The sequence below is a fragment of the Hippichthys cyanospilos genome, chromosome 1 (genome assembly GCF_059441005.1).
Source record: "Hippichthys cyanospilos isolate Australia breed blue-spotted pipefish chromosome 1, RoL_Hcya_1.0, whole genome shotgun sequence".
Taxonomy (NCBI): domain Eukaryota; kingdom Metazoa; phylum Chordata; class Actinopteri; order Syngnathiformes; family Syngnathidae; genus Hippichthys; species Hippichthys cyanospilos.
Window position 1 is genome coordinate 7735908 of NC_142369.1, and position 23802 is coordinate 7759709.

The window sequence follows — 23802 nt, forward strand, 5'->3', positions numbered from 1 at the left end:
GAACTAAAAATAAATTTGTGTTTGTTTTACTTAAAAGTTGTGAATGTTCGACTGGACAAATTCCCTTTTCATGGTTATCCTATGCAGCAAGCTAATATTAATTAGCACTTGCACTCTTTGAAGATAGTGCAAATCATTTAAATCTATTTAGTTCTGTATTCTATTTTTGTGTGTTGAATAAAAATATACATACTCTTAAGTCATGTACGTGCACTAAAAAATACGATATTGCAGGGGTCACCAACCTTTTTGAAACGAGCGACTTCTATGGTAATGAGTATTACGAAGGGCTACCAGTTTGTGTGAAGACATCGACCATGTTAATGATTTTTCACAAAAAATAAAGAACAGCTATAGTAAATATGTAAATCAAGTGTAATATGTAATGTAAATGTAATACATTTATAATTATTTGTAAAATTCACAGAAAATCACCAATGTTCTATCTTTTGAAAGCTATTTGCAGAACGGGCCTGCGGTCTACTCATCTGATCTTTGGGGCCTACCTGGTGCCTGCGTGCACCACGTTGGTGAACCTTGCTATATTGTCTTTGAGGTGAAGTAAAGGTCTCATGAGGTTACCGGTATTTAGAAACTGCATCAGAGCTGTAGCTAATTTCAAGCAAAAATAGAAAAAGAAAATCAAAAAAGTAATCGCTGATTGACAACCGCTTGTGACAGTTCTAGTTAACTTGACGATTGAGCTGGCCAATCATGCGTGTTAATAACAAAAACAACATTGAGCCACTTCGGCTGATTTTTCCATGGCAACCGTGGAGGCACAAAAGTGTCGCGGCGGAGAGGGAAGTCCACGGTTCTCTAAAGGCAGGTCAACAGTGTGCAGCCACACCTACCACTCCACTCAACTGGAAAGGCTTGTTTTACGCTACACTCTCTTTGAGACAATCCTATACACACACGCATTCATAGACAGAGCACAAACCCCGAGCCTCACTGCAGCACCTGTTCATGCGGCAATTAATAGGGCTGCTGACACAGCTCATTCAATTAAAATGTCATTCCAGTCAAGTGAAACACAAACTGAGTGTGTATCTGAAGGAGGGCTACTGTGTGCGATGGTGAGAACAAATATGAATGTGCGAGTGTCTGTGTGAGGCAGGTTCTCTGTTGCTAGGACCCCAGCTAGCTCCGTCCGTCCCTCTTTCCCAGCTCTTCTGCCTAGCGACTGCGCTGCTAAAGGAGCAAGGCAGAATTTACGCTTTCTGGCGCTACGGATCGTCATGCTCGCGCGATGACTCATTCAATGGGAGCATGAATGAAGAGATGAAAAAAATTATGAGAGGGAAATGTAAGGTTCACTAGTAAATATCAAAGCAATATTCTATATTAAACTAATTTGTAATGTGATCCAATCCAATCCTATTTTTGCTCTTAGTTTAAAAAAAATGTGTATATATTGTAAAATAGAAATAGAAATGTACAGAAAGGCAATGTAGTGGATTTTTGCCACAAGTAACAGTCGTATTTGTGGGTAAAAAGTGTGCCTTTAATATTCTCCAGCACACACTAATTACGAGTTTTGAATTTTTCTTTAATTAAGATGACCAAGCAAAAGGGGAATTCCTCAAAAAAACTGGCACCACTGGGGAATGTAACCATTATTAAAAAAATCATTGAATTGGGATGACACCGCAGACAGGACTTCTCGAATAAGAAAATGGCCATGGCGCCAGCGTGCCAGGCTAGTATCCGACTACCCCAGACGTTGAAGGATGACGTCAGGGGCAGACCTGTATTTCGAGCTCCGTTGGTCTCTTTCAGGAGACTCGGGGGAACATTGTCAAACAGGAAATACCTTATTTCCTCACACGCGGACAGTAAATAGTGTACAGTTGAGATCACTTGAACTTGATTATCAACTGTGTTGCTGGCCAAAATGGCAGCACCAAACCATGTTTGATTTTCGTTAACTTTCTTTTGCACAATATACAAAACATTGAGGATTTTCTCCTTACAAAGAGCCATTTATGTAATTCTAAACTCATGTTACATACAATTGTAATCATTTGAGGCTTGACGATTTACCCGACCACGAAGTGGGAGGCCTCACAATGAGATTTGTGTTCATCACATGAAAACTTTGTGCCACAATCGTATTTATACTTGTGGATTTTCCTCAGTCCATCTGAATTATTCCAGCAGTTTGTCTTTTTTTTTTTTTTTTTTTTTTTACAGGTGTGTCATCAACTGAGAGAAAATTAAATAAGTTTACTTCCAGTCTTCTAGATGCCACTGCCCGCCAATTTTGCCCCATATAGTGGTTCTTTTCAATTTGGTCAAAAACAAAAAGAGCAAAGGCTTTTCAAACATAAAGTATGTGATAGGAATTTTTAGAAATTATTCACCGAAAAAACATTGTTCGTACAGTTGCTTAGAATGTGTTGTCTTGACTAATCTGGGGTCAATGGAGATTAGGAGAAGCTAGTGGCATATCGGTATGTATTGCTTGACACTACTGGCAACTGACAATTAACTTAGGGACTAATTAGCAAGGGCCATTTACAAACACATCATTAAATAGAATCCAAGTCTTCCCTCATCCAGCCCAGACAGACCTTCTTTTTTTTTTGTCACAAAAGAATGGCTGAGGTCTGATATCAAATACAAACTATAATATTGAAGATTAGCACCAAAATATAATTGTTTTTGATAGAACTAATATATTTGAAAAAAGACAGGCAAAGGAATTATCATTTAGTAACAGGTATCGAAGAGAGGGACATCGGTACTAGTGTCAAACATTTTTGATTGACAGCGAGCTCCCTGTCGGACAAATGTCCCAATCTCCCCCTAATCTCCAGGGACCGCCCAAATGGCTCCATTTCCTGCGTTTGGCCAGTCTTTGATCAACTATCTTGGGTTTTGTCATTATTAGAAGCATTTCAAAACTTGCGCCGGTTTTACTTTGACTCAAATTAACTTCTGAAGCATTTCGGCTTTAGGTCTTGGCTCAATTTCTGTATCGGAAGCCTGAATACATTTTGAACGCAATTATATTTCATATACTAGAACTCAGTCCTCGAGAGCCGGTATCCCACTTCTTTTCCGAATTTCTTTCGCCAACACATGTGATTCAAATGGTCAGAATTGTTATCAGGCTTCTGCTGAGCTTGCTGATGAGCTGATTATTTGAATCAGGTGTGTCGTGGGAAAAAACCTGGAAAACATGCAGGATACGGGCCCTCAAGGACAAAGTTCTGACAGCCTTTCTTCATAAATGTTGGTATAAAAGACAAATTCGGATGCTGAAACAGGACATTTGAGTCAGAATGGTTATTTTAAAATGTGATCAAGTCCAGCCAGCCTATATAGAGCACCCTGAATTGGGGCTTGAACGTTCTTTCAAAATAACATTGTGACTGTGACCTATGGCACTATTTTCTAACGCAAATTTCGCTTTTCTGGTAAATATTTCATTTTTACTGACCACTACAGGTGGCACATAAGCAGATAGGACTTTGGTTTAGCATGCTAGCTTCACCGCACAAACAAGGACGCGTTCGAATCATGCTTTTTAAGTGTATTGCTATTTAGTGTTTTGTCATGTGCTTGTTTATTCAGTAAATCTTAAAGTCATCAACAAATGCCAGTTTCGCGACATTTGGTGTTTATTTTAGTTGTTTTATTTGCATTTGCCGAATTCAACTAAACTGTTTCCTGTTTGCCTTGGCTAATTCAATGACAGAATGAAAGTGATGTGTTGTGGTGTATAGGTAATTTGGGATACATTTTTCATATAGTAAATACAGGTAAATTATTTACATTCCTTTTGTGAATCTTGGTATTATCAATCATTGATGTTGGTACTTACGTACACAGTAAATTTTGTGGAAGACATTTTAGTCTCAAAAGACTTCAGTACCAGTCTTAACTTTGTACAATTTGGACTTTTACATTTGTGCACTATTCCAAATGTAAAATTTAGTTTTTAGAGTGAAACCAAATATGGTCTTTTTAAAGTCAATTGTACTCCACCAAATCATTGAGTATTTTGGGGACATCAACAGCTCGTAATTACAATGGGAAAACAGATCACTTGTCACAATAGAAGGTTAATTTAAGGTCAACGCAAACTAAAAAGCTTTGACTCTCTTAACAGAAGTTAAAAATATCTGCATTTATGGAGACCACTTTTAGGGTAAGCTCCTGCGTCCTTGGTGTATTTTGAGACCTGACGCCTTTCTATACATGGCCTTTATGAGCAATAGTGCACTCAATGAGGATTATTACGAAGAGCAAATGGACAACCAAAAAACAGGGATCCATTCAAAAATACAAATGATTCATCATGTACACTATTTTTGTTTTATATTTTTGTCTTGTGTTTCTCATAAAAATATTTACTAATTTTTACTTTATGATCACAGTGAATCCTGATGCATACAAATTTGGGTTAGTCAAAATAGGTAACATGCAGCCCAGATTAGATTTGCCTTTTCACTGAAAAAAAAAAAAAAAAGGATAGCAGAGATACATGGATGGGGTGCGCCTTTGTTCCAAGGCTGAACAAAGTGATTTACTCTAGACTTTATACGATCAGAATTTTCTGGGCTACTCACGATCGCCAATCGGCGAGTTTAAAAATAATCGATCTGCCAACAGGATGAAGCCATATGTCTTTTTCAAGATTAGGTTTATAAAATAAAGTATTTCTGCCATGGTTTAACAATCTTCGCCATGCCCACAAAAGATAGCTGAAAACATCAATGACTTAAAGAAGGCATTTAAAACTGGCCAAATTGAAAGTTCGGTCAAGGAGAACAAAAACAAATTAACACAAAGAAATAAAGGATGCAACAACTAACTGTAAATGCATCACTATATATTGACTTTACAGAACCAAGTAAATGTATAAACAAGGAATTGATGCTATAGCAAGCATCCCTACAACTTATTTGAATATCAGTGTTCTTAAGACCGTTTGAGCTTCAATCAACCATATTTGATTTCGGCCAACAATTTTCATTTCAGTGCGTATTTAAGTTTATAATCAATCATCTCTTATGTGCTATTTTATATATGTGCTTGTAAGATTTCCAATTATTTCAATCTTTTGAAAAATAGGAGAAAGATTTTGAGTTCTGAAATTCTTCTTAAAAAGTTTACACTTAGAAGTTGGCCCAAAAATGGTCTGTTTTAACCAGCATAATTCAATTTCAGTGTGTACTTTCATTTTAAGTTTATAATGTATCACCTATTATGTGTTATCTTGTCATCTTATATGTGTGCTTGGGAGCTTCCCAATTATGTCTGCCTTTTCCAAACAGGATAAAGATTTAGGTATTAAACTTTCTGTGAAAAAGTTTATATTTAGAAGTTGGCCGAAAAATCATGTTTTAGTTTTAACCAGTATAGTTCAATTTAAGTGGTACTTTCATTTTAGATGTGTAATCTATCATCCATTATGTGTTATTTTATATCTGTGCTTGCAAGCTTCCCAATTAAGTCAGTCTTTTCAAACTATGATAAAGATTTAAAGTTATTAAAGTTTGTCTTAAAACGTTTACATTTAGGGTCGCCCCCAAAAATTGTTTGTTTTGTCACAACTAAAGATTTTTCACAGGTAAATGAGTTACAAAAGGAATCAGTTTCTTACAGGAAATCCGTTGCTGCTGCTCTTTTTTTACGAGAAACTTAGATTTTCTTCAAAAAATAAGTTCCGTGCCAAGATATGTGAAATTGCGTGGCTGCGTTTTGTGCAACAGTGGCATTTTCTTTGAATCGTTTTGCACATTAATTGAAAGTCTTACCTGCCCGGAGGAATTTTCAATGACTTGCACCAGTGGGGTCCTTGTTGACATTTTTGCTTGACTTGGAGGGATCTGTTGTTCCTTGATGCAAAAAGGCTCAAGGGAGCAGTGACCCAAAAGAATAACTCCTCAGTGGCTTTTACTCATTTAAGCTCGGTTTGGGTACAAAATGAAAAAAAAAGAAGAGCCCCAGTGCTAGCCCGCTAGCAACACGTCAAATAGCCCGTGAATCAACAAGTTGGAGCCCTCATCGGCGGCTAAGAGTTAGCTCGCGAGCTCAACCTCACGTCCCATGTTTGTTGACACAAAACGTAAAAGTAAAGAATCCCACTATAAGGAGCTGATGTTTGTGGCTACAATCCAAAAGAGTCACTGGCGACGAAAGAAATAAAAAGTTGATTAATGAGGCTGGTTTAAAAAGACAAGGTACAACTATGTGGCTAGCATGCTAAAAGCTATACGAAGCCGAGTGAATAGATGACAAACGGCCGATGTGAGTTTCCCTAAAACTAATTTATCACCGCGTCTTTGTTTTTGTATTGTTGTTTTTTTTCACAAATAACTCCTTTGGATGTGTGAAGGGGAAAAAAAGCAGGTCGAAAAAAAAACTTCCAGGCCAAAGTTATTCCCGGCGAGGTCCGAGTCCCGACCTTGCCAACTCACACGAAACAATCGTCCCCGGCGAGATATCCACAATGGGGGATCCAAATAATAACAACGCCACCATGTAATACGCAAAGCATGGACTTCTTTTTTGGCTGCTTTCTTTTTTCTCTTTAGCCCATCGAGTTAGCCCGACTTTCCTTCAAGGCGGAGCTAACTGGGCTAGTCGCTAGCCGCTAGCGCTCCAGCGGCCACAGGCGGAGGTGGAGGAGGAGGAGGAGGAAGAAAAAGAAGAGGGCACTGGTGCCACACAAGCGAACCACTAAAGTCCAAAATCCACGAAAGCCAGCGGCGCCCTGGCGTCTCGAGGGATAATAAGGTCGTTCACCAGAACCGTACTGCACTGCGGTACGGCCGATATAAACCCAACCAAGCCCCAGTACCCGATGATGATGACGATCCACCAGCAGCTTGGCCGCCCGGGCGTTCGAATCAGGTTGTACGATCCATGATCGATAGGACTGCGGCTTCCAGGGTTAAAGGGGGTAAGCGATGAGCTGCGCCCGAATGCGGTCTCAAGCGCAGCAGCCAGCCCTCATACCGGAACAAGCTCGCGGCAACATGGCTGCTTGCACCACCGAGAGACAACCGGGGAGGGAGGGGGGGGCGATTTCGGCTTTCCTCGGCTCCTTCCGGGAAGCCCATCGGCGACTTTGAGGGGTGGGCATTTCTCCAATAAAATGCGATGACACGTTTCTCGATGCATCGATTCCGATACGATTCAATGACGGTTCATTTTAAAGTGGAACGATATGACATGAGGCAGTGAGTTTGAAGTTTTGTTGATGTTGTCCTTTGATAGTATGAATTAACTTTTACTTTAAATGCGGAATAGCTTTCAAAGGAAAATACTTTTGTATTAGAGGTGTGTTCTGTCCAAACTTTTTTTTTCTCTGAGGGTCATATATTGCAAAATACAAAGATGTAAAGTCCATGTTTTTTTTAATCTTATTAATCATTGTAAAAATGAGCAAATGAATGAATAGATCAAATCAATCAAGCAAGCAAGTAATTACATAGTCTATATAATTGTTATTTAATTTAAAAAAAACAGCTATGTCAAGGCATTAATTCAGATTTTTTTTTACCCTCCTAATGCCGTTCACCATCAAACCTTTTCATAACCTTTTATTAAACAGCATTGTGGGCCATGTCAAAATGTCATTTTAGTATAGGCAGACAGGGCAGTTAAAATGTGGGTGGTGGGTCACAAACGGACCCCCAGCCATAGTTTGGACACCACTGGTCTTTGTCATACTCTCAACTGGTTGACTTCAATGCTATCACAACATTTAAACCAAAACCGATTTTACATTAAAATCAGTTTTGAATAATTGTTTCAAATAAAAATCAATGTTATTACATCTGCAGGTGTTTGTTTTTTTTAATCTATTTTCCTTCCTGTCTCTCATTCTTCTACCGCCTGACAAGCTTCTACCTCGGACCTGCTTTTCTTTCATTCCAGGCCTCCTTCCTTTCGTCAGCTGCTTATTTATGTTTATTCCTTTCTATCTAAATAGGGCCAAATCCTTTTATAAGTTACATTTATTCCAGATGTCATCTTTTCCTTCCTTGACTTTCATCCCTCCTTCCACCAGATACTCTTTATTTCTGGGTCCTCACAACTTCCCTTCCTTACTTCGATCCAATCTTTCCTCCTTCCTCTCCGGCATCTTCCCTTCCTTTCTTGGTTCTGTATCTGCTGATACCAGCCACTGATAAATAAGACAAAAAAGGGATTATGTAAGTATTTCTCGGCAGTAGTTGACTCGACACTGAAGCGATCTGACACGTCGGCGAATCGTGCATCCAAAAGAAAAAAAATGTCTTTGTTCCAGTTATTCTTTGTGTTAAATGAAATGTACTGTATCAAAACTACTACTTGTATCTATTGCCTGTATCCTTGAGTCCCTAAGAGCAAATACTGAAATAATGCTATATGAAACCTAGATAGTGGCAGACATTTATATGAATACAAATATTTTCAATTGAGGTGAAAAAAATGTATTTTTTGGCAAGCAGATAACATTTTCTTAGAGGTACTTAACATTGGAGTTGTATCATTCACAACTGAAAGCGTGAAACATTGACAGCCGGCAGGTTACTTAGCAACAGTATCCGACTTACTAAATACAGAGGCTGCATTTAGATGTTTAACCTCATTTAAAGAAAGAAAAAAAGAAGGTGGATGTGTTGCAGAATGTACACAATGACAGGATGTGGAATAATGGAATTCAAAAAAAGACGAGAGGAAATGAAGTGAGTGTCTGCTCCAGTATGGCTTATTTAGAAGAGTCGATGTTTGATCTTGACTCACTCATAGCATGGTTTTCATTTACTGGATCTTTCAATTATCTGTCATTTGGTTTATTATTTTAGAATAATGTGCAATGCATTTTGAGCCCGAACCTTATTTACTTAGGTGTTTATTTATTTAGGTGTAGTGCGTCTTATAATTTTAAAACCAATTCCTTTATTCCGATGAAAACTAGACCTTGCTTATTTACTGAATTTTAATGTTTGGTCACGTTGCTGGTGTTTAGAGATAGGCCAACGTTTTTGTTTCAGGTGGCATAAGACATCTTTGAATTCCCTATGAGAAAACGACGAGCGGGAGTCGCCCTCTGCTGGACACCTGCGTCTATTACGATAACAAAACAGTTTACAAAAATATTGTATACAGTGATTTTATTCAAGATGATTGTCATGATTGTGAGCGTTAGAAAACATTTAAAACTTTAGCTAGACTTAAGATGGTGTAACGTGCGACAAGGCACTCATTTTTTGCATTAAAAAAGAAGAAAATGTGTTTGTCATTTAGTGTATTGTCTAGAACAGTATCCAAATAATGCAGTTTATCACAAGCACCTGCAATAAGACACTGATAAATAGTACTAAAATGATGTGTGCAAACTGACAAGCTGTCATTGAAACTCACAGGCTATAATTTGCCGCAGCCCGGCATTGTAAAAACAGAAGAAAAGCTGAATTCAAGTAATGCTATTATCTGCGTGTTGCAGACAAACCTAAAGGATCAAATTTGACTTGCACTTTCTCCGCTTGCAGCGTGGCGCTCGTCACGCCAACGGTCCAGAGCCAGTTGCATGGCCCAGATGCTGAGCGGCCTCATGTACGCCAGAGATCGGTAGATGCCCTTCTCGCAGTAGGCCTCCGGGGTTTGGAAGGCCATGCCGAGCCTTTCCCATACCGTGCGGTAGCAACCCTCCGCCGTGCGCATACCTTCGTCCAACATACCCTGAGCAGCGTAAGGAAAAAAAAAAGAAAGTCATTATTCTTCCTCTAATAGCTTAATGCTAATGTATAAACAAACATGTTATTGACATGCTAATAATTAGCATTAATAGCTGCAGTTTTACAACATATAAGAAATTAATATTGGAACATAAAAAATGGTACAACACACACAGACAAAGATAATATATAACACTACTTCAAGACATATATTCTTTATCCTCTTCAAAAATTAACACTATGGCAAGCGGAAGTCTTCCTTTGTGCCTGCAGATCGTATTAGTATTTATAGTACTGCCACCCAGTGGCCAAGGCAGGCACATTAAAATGAGCAGTACACCGAATTGGACAACACGCAAAAAATTATTAGTTTCACCTCGTGGATCATAGTAGCGGCCAATCCATAAACTACGCCGATCCAAACCTCGTCGGACTGGACGCTGGAGCGGTCGGCCACGCCCTCGGGCCGCATGCCGTTCACGGCACCCATCTGACCACCGCTGAAGCTCATCACGTTCATGTCGAAAATGGACTTGAGCGCGGCCCTGATCTTTTCCTTGGGAAAAACCTGGTTTTGGAGAGGAACTGTAATAATGAGGTTGGCACAAACAAAGATAAGCTAAAAAAAAAAAAAAGTTGACATATTCTGGCTTTGTCATGGCTATTTCTGGCAAATGTTTTCTAGCAGATTATTCATCAAATTTTGATGCTTTTTTAGCAGTTTTTGCAGATTTATACTCTCACTTTCAAAAGCATTGTGGAATAAAAAGAAATATGTGGTAAATCTTTTTACATATTTGATTAATGCTACATTAGTGTCTTTGTTGCTAGCGTTAGCTGTAGCTAACGTCGCAGCTGGGTGCTTTGGATTTATGTGGCAGGCTAAACATGAGTTGCTTCTGTCTAGGTCAAGCTCTTTCATACAAATAATGCACACCTTTTCACCTTTTGTTTATAGTTTTTCACAAATGTCTATGAGCTGAACCTGACAATATTCAATGTCAACTAGTATGACAATGAAAACAGCAAGGGTTGTAGCCCTTAACATCATGTATAAAGTTTGTTACCTGGAATTCTCCCTCGCCGAGCCCAGACGCTCTCAGGAACCACTGGCCGGCACACTGGTCAGACATGATACTGTTGGAAAGGTCTCTCCCACTGCTGTCATAGTTGTAGTACTTGCCTTTGTAAAAATGGGAAAAGCTAAATTATTTACAGACTGATGATTGTTGTCCTTGTTGTAGAACGAGTTTTATGAACATTATTTGCTGTATATTTAAGATATTAATCTTAGCAATTCTATAAAATATATAGGCCAGGCGTTCATCAGGGATTGATTCTTAGCCCCTGCGAATAGCAAGGGTTCGCTGCGTTTTGGGTCTTACCGTTCCACAGAAGTTTATCAAACGCGACACCGCCTCTGTCTAAGATGTCTTTGTAATGTTGGTGCGCGTCCTCATTGTCAAGCAGTCTGGCCATTTTGCACATGACACATAATGACGCCAGCCACAGCCCGCCGCAGTACGCACTGCAAGGCAGAAAAGGACACTGAGGGTGCACGCAAACTATGCAGGTGATAAAGATACAATCTCGTAATTTATGTTACATTTAGTGTCAGTCCAAGCTGGAAAAACCCCAATTTCCTGTTTTGACACAAGTCGTGCTTTTCTTATCGTGATTTCCTTCCTTTCATCCTTCCTCCCAGCTGCTGAGTGCAGACGCCAGGACAAAGCATATGAAGTGTCCTACCTTTTATTTCGCATGCCCCCCCGCTAGCATTTTTTTTTCACTAGATGAAATTAGATGGCTATTGTAGATTGTATAGACTTTAAAAATATTGCATTTAATCCTTTTTTTACGTGCCGGTTTTACATAAAAGTTCTACTGGGGCTGATAAATAACAGCCTCGGAATCTTAAGAAGTTTCCTCTGACCTTGGTCCAGTTACTGTCCAGCCGTCATAAGTTTGATCAGCGAAGCCAGAATTTTCAATCAAACCATCTCCGTCCAGGTCAAACTTCAGCTCCGACTCCATCACGGCCTAGCAGAGCGAGCGCTAATCAATCCCTGCTCAGAAAACGTCTGACAAAGCAAAGAAAGTAAATAGTACCTGGCAGATGGGCCACATGTCCTTCAGATACTCCCAGTCCTGAGTGAGATGATAGTCCCTGTAGACCTGCAGTACAAATTTCAGGTTCAAGTCCTTCCAGTAGGCCGTGTCATGAATGAGATAGGCGTTGACCCTTTGCCACGGCTCATCGTCTACAAAATAAGAGACATCAATGGAAGTGTTTTCTCATTTCCTGGGTGGTGGACGGAAATGCAAATTGCGAAAAATAATCCGGAATATGTCTCCATTTAAACGGGAATGAAGTCTAAAATGTTATTGACAATAATGTTGATGCACCACTAATTTTTTTCAATTTTTACCTCTGCATTTCACTTATAAATGTATTATATACAGTTCTTTTTTTTTATAAAACCCAGTTTGAAATTTTGATATGCTATATATGCTCCAATTTTGAAGCAATTTATATGGGGACACGGCACAAAAAGTGTGAATTTTTGTAAAAGTAATTTGAAAAAAAAAAATCTAGAAACCGTTTTTACTTCAACAAAACAGTCTATTTTAACATTTTGGTTGCAATCTGATTAAAATGTTTAAGTTTAATATTTAACTGAATCATAATCATATTCTTTTGAACTCTTGTTTAATCTTGGCTTTGATCTAAACAGTCTTTTAGTCCCCCCCTTCTTTAGATCGTATTTTCCACAAATCATCTTTATTCTTCATTTCTGACTGTCTATTAACAACGTTTGACTGACGTTTCTGTTTGTTTTGTTGAGCTACATCTAGTGGATGCATAATGCAACTCTAGACACTACTGTGGCTTCTATTCTATGCACCTTAAAATGCGATGGGCCTTATATATGAAAACACTTTTAAAATAGGCCATTCTTTGAGAGTGCGCCTTGTAATCCGGTGTGCCTTATAGTGCGGAAAACACGGCAGGGGAAGTCTAGTCCAAAACTTTCCTGACAAAATTATCCTCTATGTGGCCCTAGTCTAAAAACACCATTCTGATTAAGAATGCGTTTGTGAAATGTGAATTTAGTTGCAAATTCTACTCATTTTTAATCCATCTCAGGGGGCAACCAAATTGGCACTTGTTTGTCATCTAAAAACAACATAAACACCAATCACATGTCATCTTGCGAAAATCACATCGTCAAACTCAGAAAACAGCTGATCAGTGATACTTAAATATTGGTGATTATGTTGGAATTTGTAAAGCTTAGTATATTTTTTAATTTTTTTTTGGTGTAAAACGCTTGAGAACCCCCAAATGAAGTCATAGCCTTCCCTCAGAGTACCTGGATCTCCAATGTCGTGCGGCACCACATTTTTGGCCTTGACCGCGGCGCACTGCCCACTCATTAGATGCAACCTCTCAGTTAAATCCTGTTGAACCACACTGCCAGCTAAAAGGAGATTCGAGTAAGGGAATGAAGGGAAATCTTACCACCAACTTAAGAAAAAAAAATACAGTAACTAGATCATACCAATATCATACTGCACACTCAATGCAAGTTTGGGCCACAGCATGATAAGTGCAAAAGAAGCATAGAAGTGCACGTCATATGTGTTGTACATTCTGTACTCTTGACCTGGGAGACAAAAAGAATGCATGATATTCATATTGATGGCAAGCAGAAGACAAAATGTACTCCGTTTCTTGTACCTTCCAGGTAGGCAAAGCGTCCGTACTCCTTAATGACAGCCGGCTGAGCGGGAAGGCCGCCGTCTTCGCTGCGCACGCCGCCGCTGACGTCGGCGTCCTCCTGCAGTTCCGTCCACACCGTCCCCCCGTCGGCCACAAAGTACAACTCATTGAACAGTGCCGACGTGTACCAGGGGGGAAGAGAACTAGAGGTCCAATATACATTAAAAATGTTTATGTTTTCATCTTACAATCCAGACAGGACAAATTAGGGCTGCATGATTACGGCCAAAGTAATAATCACGATTATTTTGGGCAATACCGAAATCACGATTATTCATCATGTTTGGTGAGACGTGTCTATTTATTGCCCTTCTTTTAAACAAGCACATTTTCCTGTCATGCTGAACATTAACAGTGATTTTAATAGTAAAAATGGGACAACATTGTGTTCAGTACCTGTCCTGCAGTATGACCGTTTGCCACTCCTCAATCTTCTTCTCCCATAGTTTGTAGTGTGTCAGTGCATAGTGACTGAGCGAGGGCGACGCGTCCCCTTCGCTCCCAAAGTAACGAGTGTATCGTCTGAAAGCAGAGTCAAATGCTTGTTTTTGAATGGGTAGTAACAAAATGTAAATTATGAAGCGCTGTTCAATTATAGGATTATATTTAGGCCATTTCATTCTGCAATTATCCATGTTAACAAGTGTGAGGGTAAAAAACAACTATACCTGTGACCGACCCAACATTTGGGGTTTTTTAATTTAGCTAACCTACATTGTTTTGTGAGTTATTTTTGACTGAACATTTTGTGATGGATAAGAGAGATAGATAGAGATATAGAGATATAGAGATATAGAGATATAGATAGATAGATAGATAGATAGATAGATAGATAGATAGATAGATAGATAGATAGATAGATAGATAGATAGATAGATAGATAGATAGATAGATAGATAGATAGATAGATAAAGTCAGGTCAGTCCTTTCTTACACCAATTGAGGTTATAATTGAAGCTATGGTTTTTAGAGTATATAGTAGCATAATAATAGTAATCTACAACCAAAAAAAAACCCAAATTGCATTGTGTTTTATAAATTTGGGGGTTAAAAGAGTGTTATTCATTTGACGTAACTTTTGGGATTGAATGAATAAATCGAGAGTAAGAGAGGTTTTTTTTTTTTCTTTACACACTTTTTTTTTTTTTTTTACACTTTTTTTTTCAAAACAACCCAAAGTTGGTCTGTTGAGTGGGTTATTAGAAAAACTATACAGTTACACAATATTGCTGTTGTGTTTGTTGTAGTTTTTGGGGGGGTAAAACCCCCAAAATTGGGTTATTACTTTGAACCAACTTTTTGGGAGCAAGAAAACATGATTATGTTCATAGCACTGGCCAATGAATTGACTATTTCAAAGCCATATTTCTATAAACGAGGCTGAAAAACAGACTGACACACATGACACACACATTTTTTGTTATTGAACCCAAAAAATTGTTTCAAACAAATAACCCCATAACCTAACCCATTTGGGAGGAAAATGTCATGTGTTATTTTGTATTTTTTTTTTATGATTTGAAGACATTTTTGAGGTAAACGAACTCACAAAGTTGGGCTAGCAATGTTCAACTTTTTATATTAGTGGTGCATTTCTCTCCTTTACCTGTGGTGCTGCCTCTCACGAGATCCAAAGGTGATTTTGGGCATGTCCCAAGCCAGACAGAATTCCAGGGTGCTTCGGCCCTGCGACGAGACGGAGCAGCCAGCGGCGAGCGCCGCTGCCACCTTCTCTCCTTTGGGAGTTGGCGGGCTGGAGCCTGCGGAGTCAGATGGAGGGCAATGAATTTTTAGGATGGTGATCATCCACTTAAAGACTGGTGGTCTTGTTTAGTGATGCTGACCCGTGGGAGAATCCAAGCGTCCATCAGCGATGAGGTCCCGCCATAAATCACTGCAGGTTCCCTTAGGACTGAACGCAGTCTGATGGCTGACTTCCCTTTTAGGCTTAGAAGAAAAAACGTGTTAACATGGAATTGAATGAAGATAAAAAAAAAAAAAAAAACGTTGGCAGAATGCTACATTTTATCTTAAAATTCTGACTTTAGTCTCAGAATTCTGACTTTAAACTCATTAATTAAACGTATTATTATTTGAACCTATTCTCTATGAAAAGTCACTGAATTTGAAATGAAGATTCTAGTAGTTTAAAGTGGGAAATAAATTCTGACATTCTTGAAAATTGTGAGTGTTCTCAAAAATTCTGACTATATTTTAAAATCTTTCTCATTTTGAATTCAGAATTCTAACTATTTTCAAAATTCTGATGTCGAAAATCAGAATTCCCGTTATTCTCACTTTTCAGTCAAAATACTGACTGAAAATTCTTCTGAAAGTCAGAATTCTGACATCACTTCAAAGTGAGATATCTGAGAACAAACTCATAGAACAAAATATGAATTCTCACTTTAACATCAAAAGTATTCCCAGTACTCTCATTTTAAGTCAGGCTTTTGACTTCTGACTTTTAAGACAGAATTTTGAGAATAAAGTCAGAATTCTCACTTGAAATAAAGAATTCTGAGAATAAAGACATAATTCACACTTTAAAGTGAGGAATCCTAAAACAGTCAGAATTCAGCAAAAAAAAGGAAAAAAGAGAATCCCCCCCACTTCACTGCATCTAATCCTCTTCTGTAAAATTGCCCTGTGCGAAAATCCACTTCTGATAAATATCAAACCTGTTCTCGAGCTGCGATGCATAAAGTGTAAGGGTTCACTGTCGTGGAATGATGCAGCAAGACTCCAGACACTGCCTCCCCCTCCTTTTCGAAATGAAATGGTTCATTCCAGTGGCCCCCTCCCTTATCATCCTTGTGCCCGGAGCCATTAACCATCGTGAACATGATGGTGACATCCAAATCGTAATCATTCTTGTTCTCCACATCCCAAATGAACACCGCCACGGGCAAACTAGAGTCCTGCAGGAGAGGAGACACGATTTTTGGGACGGGCGAACCATGGCCACCACACCAAGCCAATAAGCCGCTGCTTACCTGGTAATCGTGAGGAATGACAGGTGAAACTTGTCTGCATGTGAGTATGACATTTTGCCCCGGGAGGTTGTAGACAGTCCAAGCCCGGGGGTACAGGGCATGGTAGAACGCATATTCGCCGCAGTAGCCCCAGTTCCAGCCTTGCAGCATGGGAGGGCGCTCGACAGAAAGCACCTGCTGGTAAACCGTTTGTCCCCCGCGGCGCAAGCACACTGTAAACTGAGAAAGACAAATATTGGTTGTACAGTTGGGATTACCCTACACACTGATGTACATGCAGTCAAATCTCTTTTGTGCAAAATGGGCTTATTAGAAATGTGAACTGCTGCAGATGCACCAGGATCGTAAGTGGTCCTTAGATCACTGGATATGTAAAATAAAAATGTACAAATAAAACGACCTAAAAAGGTCTCCCCCTGCACCGCTCACCAACACCATTTCAGGGCAAACAAATGAACTGCATTTATATTGTCATTAAGGAGTACGGACGTTTTTGCCTACCTGGAAGGTACAGAAGAGTACAGAATGTACAACACATATAACGTGCACTTCTATGCTTCTTTTGCACTAACTATTGAAGTGTTTTTTTTAATGTCTTTGCATGATGTATTTTAAATTTCATAATTATTATGAACTAATGTAATTCTAATATGCATGCATGCATGTCGACAGGCCTTACTGTTCTATATTTCCCTGTTTGTTATTGTGTTTGTGTGTTTCTTGGACAGTTCGATCCTTTTTAACTGATTAGCTTGTATTTATGCTGGTGTAATGATAATAAAGCTATCCTATTCCGTACCTGATTAGCCATGACAGACTTGTAATGGTACATCCCAGGCGTCAGCTGCCACCGACAGAACTCGCCCCTCCAACCTCTGGTAATTGTTCCTCCTCCGATACCTCCCAGCGGGGCGCCTACCAAAAGCGGATGTACAGATACAGAACTGAAATAAATATATAGAACATTTTGGGGGGATTAAACGAGTATGATAAGAGTGACAGCATGTACACACCATAAATCTGCCGCAAAGGTTGTGCACGAAACATGTCGATGAATGGCGCCTTCCTTTCCACCTGTGTCTTTTTGTACCACCATTTTAGATACCTGCATGAGAACAAACATGAGAAAAATCTGACGCCACACCACCAACAATTATATAAACTGTAAGACAGATTTTTTTTATGTGTAACATCAATTGTGACACTACTCAATCCCAAAGACAAATTTATATTTTTTTTAAATCTGGATTTTAACCCAGATTTTTATTTACATCTTTATCAATTTTTTAACGTGTTTGGTTAAAATAGCGCCTAAAAATGGTTGGTATGAGATGAATGAAGTTCTCAAGTAATCATTTATCTAAAGCAGTGATTCTCAAATGGGGGTACGGGTACCCCTGAGGGTACTTGAAGGAACTCCGGGGGGTACTCGAGATTTTAAATAAAACAAAAATACATGATGCAAAAAATCATTTAAAAATGATTATTGAATTAATGAAATGTTTTAGGAAAATATAAGTTCAAAAAACACACTTTATGTCAGTAGGTTATGGAGTTTCATTATTTCATTAACCCAGATTTTCCCCCATATTAAAATGGTTTGACCCAAGTTGTTGTGAGCCACCACTTGTTACCTGTCAAGTTAACGATTTTTTGGGGGGCGGGAACTGATATCTAATGTAATCCTAAAGAGGATGCTTCATGCTTAATATTCTTCTTTGGACAAATATTTATTTATAATTATTTCTTTTTGAGAATAGGTCTGACACTTTATGTTGATTATTTTTTGTGGAGAAATATTTATTAAAAATGAAGTTATTTCTTTTTGAGAACAGATCTCATCCCAAAAGAGGACACTTTATGTTGATTTTTTTTTTGTGGACCAATACAAATGATGTTTAAAAGGTTCTAAAGTTGAATTAAAAAAAAAAAATCTTTTTTTAAACCTCAAAATTGCTTAGCATGATGAAATCACTCAATGCCAGGGAGACACTTTCACGTTTTTTTTTAAAGAGTTCAGTTATTAAATCCCAGATACTTAAGTATTAAATTGATACTTGAGTACATTAAGGGAATTAATTTCCAGATACTTAAGTATTAAATCCATACTTACAGAAAATATCTGGGATTGAATTTCTGAACTATTTAAAGAAAACGTCAAAATGTGTCCCTGGCATTGAATGAGTTAAAGGGCACTTGGCTAAAAACATATTTCACAGGAGGCACATCACTGACAAAAGTTTGAGAACCACTGACCTAAAGTGATTTATGCTCTCTCAATTTATTTGGGTACAATCCTATGACTTGAAATATGAATGTTTTAAAATGCAAGCGTGGTCACTCAACACTAATTGAACTGTTGTCTCGAGACGTGACTCTATTTGTTTATTGTAATGTCCTCCTGATTTGGGGAAAGGAGAGCCCATTATTGAATGCCGGGAGAACAGCAAAGCAGCCGGCAGTTACAAGGTTGGCTAGCATAATAACGGCCCACCCACGCGCAAAGAGAGCATCGGTTGGAACGCGTCATGCGAGGCCGTGGCGAGTTACGCCGCTTGTTATTCCACAGGGTCGGCTGGGGACAGGGACAACGATTGTCATCCCGATCTTGATCTAGGATGGCAAGCTCCAACGGCTGACCTGAATCCACCCTCCTATGCTCCTCGCACAGCCTTCTAAAACCAAACCTAAGCATGAACATAAAGGAAAACAGGAATAGAGGTGGGGTCCTTTACACAGATATATTGCCGATTCATTCACCCCTCGGCTATATTGCAGTGGTTGAAGGGTTTATAAAGTATAGGGGCAAGTACGTATTCATGATTTGTAGTTGTGGAGCTTCCTAGTATGCAAGCCTTTCTCAAAAGGGGGCAATATAGTACATATGATGCAAATTTACATGCATGAGGGTCACAACTAAGCAACATTAATGTAAGTTGCTCTTTGCAGAAGATAAAGGATATGTTATTTTCCGTCAGCAGCCTTAACTAGCATCTGCAGTGTGCAGCAGGAGCCTACTCTCATTGTGTATTGTACGTGAGCCCTCCACAGCTGCTTTGTGGAATTCAGTGTCAATGCTTGCAACTGTAGCAAGTACCTCATGTAATGAGGCAAACCCCGCCAGAGAGAACTGTTTGACAAATCCAGGGTATTGCAAGTACACTACAAGTTAGCGAGTGAGCGTGAGACAGAGCGAGAGACACACAGACAGAGAGAGCGCATTTGTATGTGTGTGTGTGTGTGTGTGTGTGTGAGTGTATGTGTGCAGATGATAAATGCTTGAGCATCAATATCAAACGACAATACACACTGTACTATTACTTGATACATATAGTAGTCAGTGATGGTACTTTACCTCAAATAATTTTTTTAATGCGTATTGTTGTGCTGCAGATTTATACTTATTTCAGTGCATGTATTTCAATGTTATTTACATTTATTTTCATTTAGCACGATTATGTAAAGAATGCGGTTTTAGATTTTTTTTAATAAAACGATTTTAAATGCAAAAATGTGGGTATTTATCAAAAATATCTTTAAATTATATATTTTCGAGCTGTACTTTCAATACTGTGAATACTGCTCAAGGTTATCAGAATCTGATCTCACACGAAGCTTATTGTGAGTATTATATTGTCTGTGTTGTTGGTTTTAACAATGATGCTAATCATTAGCCGGTCAGAATTAAAATACGCAGATTTTCATTTGGGAAACATATGTATTTGGTTGTTTTAATATACTGTATGTCAAAAAAACTTACAGTAAACTGGAAGTGTGGATAAATAACCACGTCATTGGTGTCTATTCACAATATATGACTAAACAAATAGGACTACTAATGGTCTGCCCCGTGGCCACAATGAGAAAAGTTTACCTCTTCAAACAACCGTTCACCCAGGCAATGATTAACAACCGTTACCGTGACAACAAACAGGACCACACCCTGCGGACAAGGAGTGCTGTCCTTGAATATTCAACTTATACAGAGCATGCAGTTGAGCCAGCTTGGGAGCAGGTTCTGGTTCATTTTGTGGGACGCACGGAAATACATCTAGGTCTAGAACATCTTCAATCGTAGTCAAAGATCCCTGGCCACAGGAACCACCACATATTGCCAAGGATGACTTTTTTTTTATATAATTTGATTATATTAGCAACTCCCGTCGTAAAAACGTTCTCGCTGACGTTCACTATCAACAAAGCTGCGGACCAACAGCAGCTAGTTTACAGAAGCACAGTCTTTGTTGCTGACTCAGCTACTTTTTAAAAGCTATTTTTTAAAAGATGGATTGGCAATTTCATTCCTACCAAGAAACTGTAAACACAGACTGAATCACTTCATTTTTCTGGTTTCTACTGCTGGTAAATGGCAATGATTCGTTTACTAGTTTGGCCCACAACAACAGAAGATGGACGAAAATGTTCTTCAGGGATTCCTAAAATATGCATGTGTGCAGATGTCTTAATTTGGTTTAATAAAAAGTCTGCTTTTATGAAGAACCACAGAAGTCTTTCGATAAACGACGAAAATTTCACTGGTTTCAGGTTCTCAACAAATACATTCATTTTGCTTCTCCCTGTTGTTTGAAACTTTAGTTTCAAGTTGTCCCATTCTACACTAAAAAGCTTAGACCTGTTTTTTTTCTCTGAGTCCACATGCATGTAAGTCAGTGCTTCTGAAATAGTGGGACAGGCCCTCTTTTTTTTTTTTTTGGGGGGGGGGGGGGGGGGGGGGGGGCAGGAAAAAGGCTTTGTGTTTGTCATGTGAAGTGCAATTGCAATAAAATAATAATTTTCTCTTTGTTTTTCAGGCACTTTGATGCACTTGTTTTTTTTTTCCCCCTGTCTTAGACTAAGCTGTAACCCATATAAACACTGAAAAAAATAATTAACAGTTGTTGAAAGTTGATTTATATTGTTTTTTTTCTTTTGTTAATGTTAAAAAGGATACAGGTTTAGGTATACTTATACATTTTTTCAGATAATAATCTTATTTATAGTCAGCGCATTGAGTAGTGGAGGGCGCAAAAAAACTTCACTTTCATTGTGGGGGGCTTTGCAAAATATAACTGAGAAGCACTGGTGTGTTTTACACTGATATAATCCCAGTTTTAATCAGGTTTCAACATGTGTTCAATATGTGTTTTTACTCCCAGAAAAAAAGAATAGACAGTTAAAACAAAAGTAAACCTACTTTCAATACTTACAAGATTTTTCAGAAAATATCCCAAAATAGTACAAAAATGCTCATGTTAAAATCATAGCAGAGGAAATGGATAATCAAAAAAACTGTTAACTGAGTAAAAAGCCATTTCCCATCATCATGTCGGCCATCATGGCCAACATGATGGACATGGCCAACAAGGAGCCTGAAATAGTGGTCTACAATACTCATTTTGTCCCATTTACAGGTTATAAAATATGGTCATTAATTTTGTGTCCAATTCCTAGAACGTAAAAAGGGGTGTGGCACACAAAGTTTGAAGGGTCATAACTCCAAGCCCCAAACTTGGGATTCTTTCATTTGGTATTATAAGGAACTGCGGGTGGAATGTTCTACTTGTTGACATTTGTATATTGTCTTCACTCCATATCTTTAAGAGTACGTAGTTTAATTATTTAAAACCCAATTGTTATTGTTTCCAATTATAAATGGATGTACTGTGTTGTGGAATTTTTAGGAATTTTTGGTGAGATTAGTAAAATAGTCTGGAAAAACAAATTGTGGGTTTCTTTTATTAGAAGCTTCAATTACACACGTTTACAGAACAGCTAAGCGGTCTGCAAAGGAGTGTGAGTGGATAAGTAAAAGCGAAGATTCTTATTCAGTCACACAGGAGTGAACTCCTACAAAATAAAAAAAACACCCCAGAGTAGAAGTAATTAAAAGCTGGGAAACAAAACCCATGAAGTAAAATATGTCAATGCGGGACTCTTATCTGTCAAGGATGTCTAGCTCCACAGAGTTCCCATGGATGTTAGGTGAAAGGGCCTTTGTTAAAATCAAAGCCAGGTGGCCAATGAACAATAAAATGTTATACTAATACTTATGTTTCATTACAACTGTCACAGTATATTTTATTATTTCATCTTGTAATATTATGAAACAATGTTATTTTTATTTTATTATGATTTTTATTTTGTCTGGTGTGGTATATTATGGATTGTCCTGTTTGTTTTATTTCTTGCGTGAGGCCCCGTTGTAAATGAGATGTAGCATTTGAATGTGTTTACCCCGCAATAATAAAGAATTATCAAGTCAAAGAATGTTTACTGTTAACAGGCTGAGATCTTAGATTGTGGACACTTTTAAGTTTACTGTCGATGAACTTGCTAATCGATTCGTTGTCAATTAATTGTCTGTAGCGGATATGCCGGCCCGGGTTTTAAAGATACTGTGCATAAAATCACCTTATTCCAAGTCCAACGTGCTCCACGATATTAGCCAGTGACACATCCTTCGCTTGGAAAGGCTTCCTCTTCTCCTTGAACTCGTGGGCCAAACAGATACGCCATCCGGCCGTGGGTACTCCATGGCCCATCTCTTTGGGCTGGTACCGCCTCATGAGCTCCGCCGTGGATCTCTCTCCCCAGTCTTCAGTCATTTTAGTGTTTGTTTATGTTGTTTTTTGATGCTAATTGGAGCAGCGTATCGCTACAAAACGAACCTGCCTCTACCCTTTGTTAACACGGTTTGTTTATCATGGAATCGGCGTGATTCCTCTGTCTCACCAACCGGTTTCCACTCGTTTCTGGGTCAGGTCGAAAAGCTGATAAAGGCGCCTTTAGGTTGGAGGGCCCGGCGTCATTATGGAGTTATTAACATTCACATCAGCGGCCGGGCTTATTTGTGCAGCCTCGATGCAGGATGGGAAACGTCGACATGTATCGGTGATCCCTACCCTGCAATGAGAAATAAAACGCCTGAAATTCTGCACTTACTAAAACAAAAATAAACAGAGATTAATCGGCGCGAGAAGCAGTCCAAAGATTTCCAATGCATACGTTGGTATAAATTGAAAGCGCACGTACTTGCAAGTAGGACAGGAAGCGTTCAGTGCAGAGTAGAAGTCGACGATGTGGGTACGTCGCCGGTCAACAGCCAGGAAGTCACAACAGTGTCTGACAACAAGCAAGAAACTGAGACCACCACTACCGGCTAAACCATGTTTTAGTACAACTGGGGGGCGCAAGGGGTTTTATCTACACTGGTAATCATTTTTTATCTGCGACTGGTACCATCAAAAGAATCAGCGTTTACTTTTAATATTTATATTCCACCAATCAAGTCAGAACACGTTCTTAATGCCCAGAGGATAAAAGAGAACAAAAAACT

General features: G+C 38.8%; 2 protein-coding genes across 14 annotated transcripts in view; both read right to left on the reverse strand.

Annotated features, from left to right (window-relative positions):
* Positions 1 to 7007, reverse strand: part of LOC148428921 (serine/threonine-protein kinase MARK2-like) — a 34876-nt gene extending 27869 nt beyond the window's left edge. For 11 of the 12 annotated variants that reach the window (XM_088415008.1, XM_088415000.1, XM_088414950.1 and 8 more), the window contains exon 1: positions 5772 to 7007. In XM_088415008.1, the coding sequence (XP_088271134.1) occupies positions 5772 to 5822 (51 nt within the window). In that variant the 5' untranslated portion in view covers positions 5823 to 7007. The remainder of the gene's footprint in view (positions 1 to 5771) is intronic. The other variant, XM_088414985.1, reaches the window with a different exon arrangement.
* A 457-nt stretch (positions 7008 to 7464) lies between these two features.
* Positions 7465 to 23743, reverse strand: gba2 (glucosidase, beta (bile acid) 2). Of its 2 annotated transcripts, XM_088414916.1 has the most exons (19): positions 23499 to 23743; positions 22878 to 23369; positions 17480 to 17571; positions 17266 to 17381; positions 16467 to 16685; positions 16152 to 16391; positions 15315 to 15417; positions 15077 to 15230; positions 13867 to 13992; positions 13429 to 13613; positions 13250 to 13354; positions 13061 to 13168; positions 11796 to 11947; positions 11620 to 11726; positions 11072 to 11214; positions 10754 to 10869; positions 10063 to 10254; positions 9484 to 9690; positions 7465 to 8149 (listed from the first exon to the last, which is right to left on the reverse strand). In XM_088414916.1, exons 2-19 carry the CDS (start codon positions 23069 to 23071, stop codon positions 8054 to 8056), a joined length of 2655 nt encoding a protein of 884 aa, XP_088271042.1. In that variant the 5' UTR covers positions 23072 to 23369; positions 23499 to 23743; the 3' UTR covers positions 7465 to 8053. The 2 variants fall into 2 exon arrangements, with proteins under 2 accessions (XP_088271042.1, XP_088271050.1); XM_088414924.1 differs by lacking the exon at positions 7465 to 8149 and having other exon boundaries at positions 9106 to 9690; positions 23499 to 23741.
* Between the last annotated feature and the right edge of the window lie 59 nt (positions 23744 to 23802).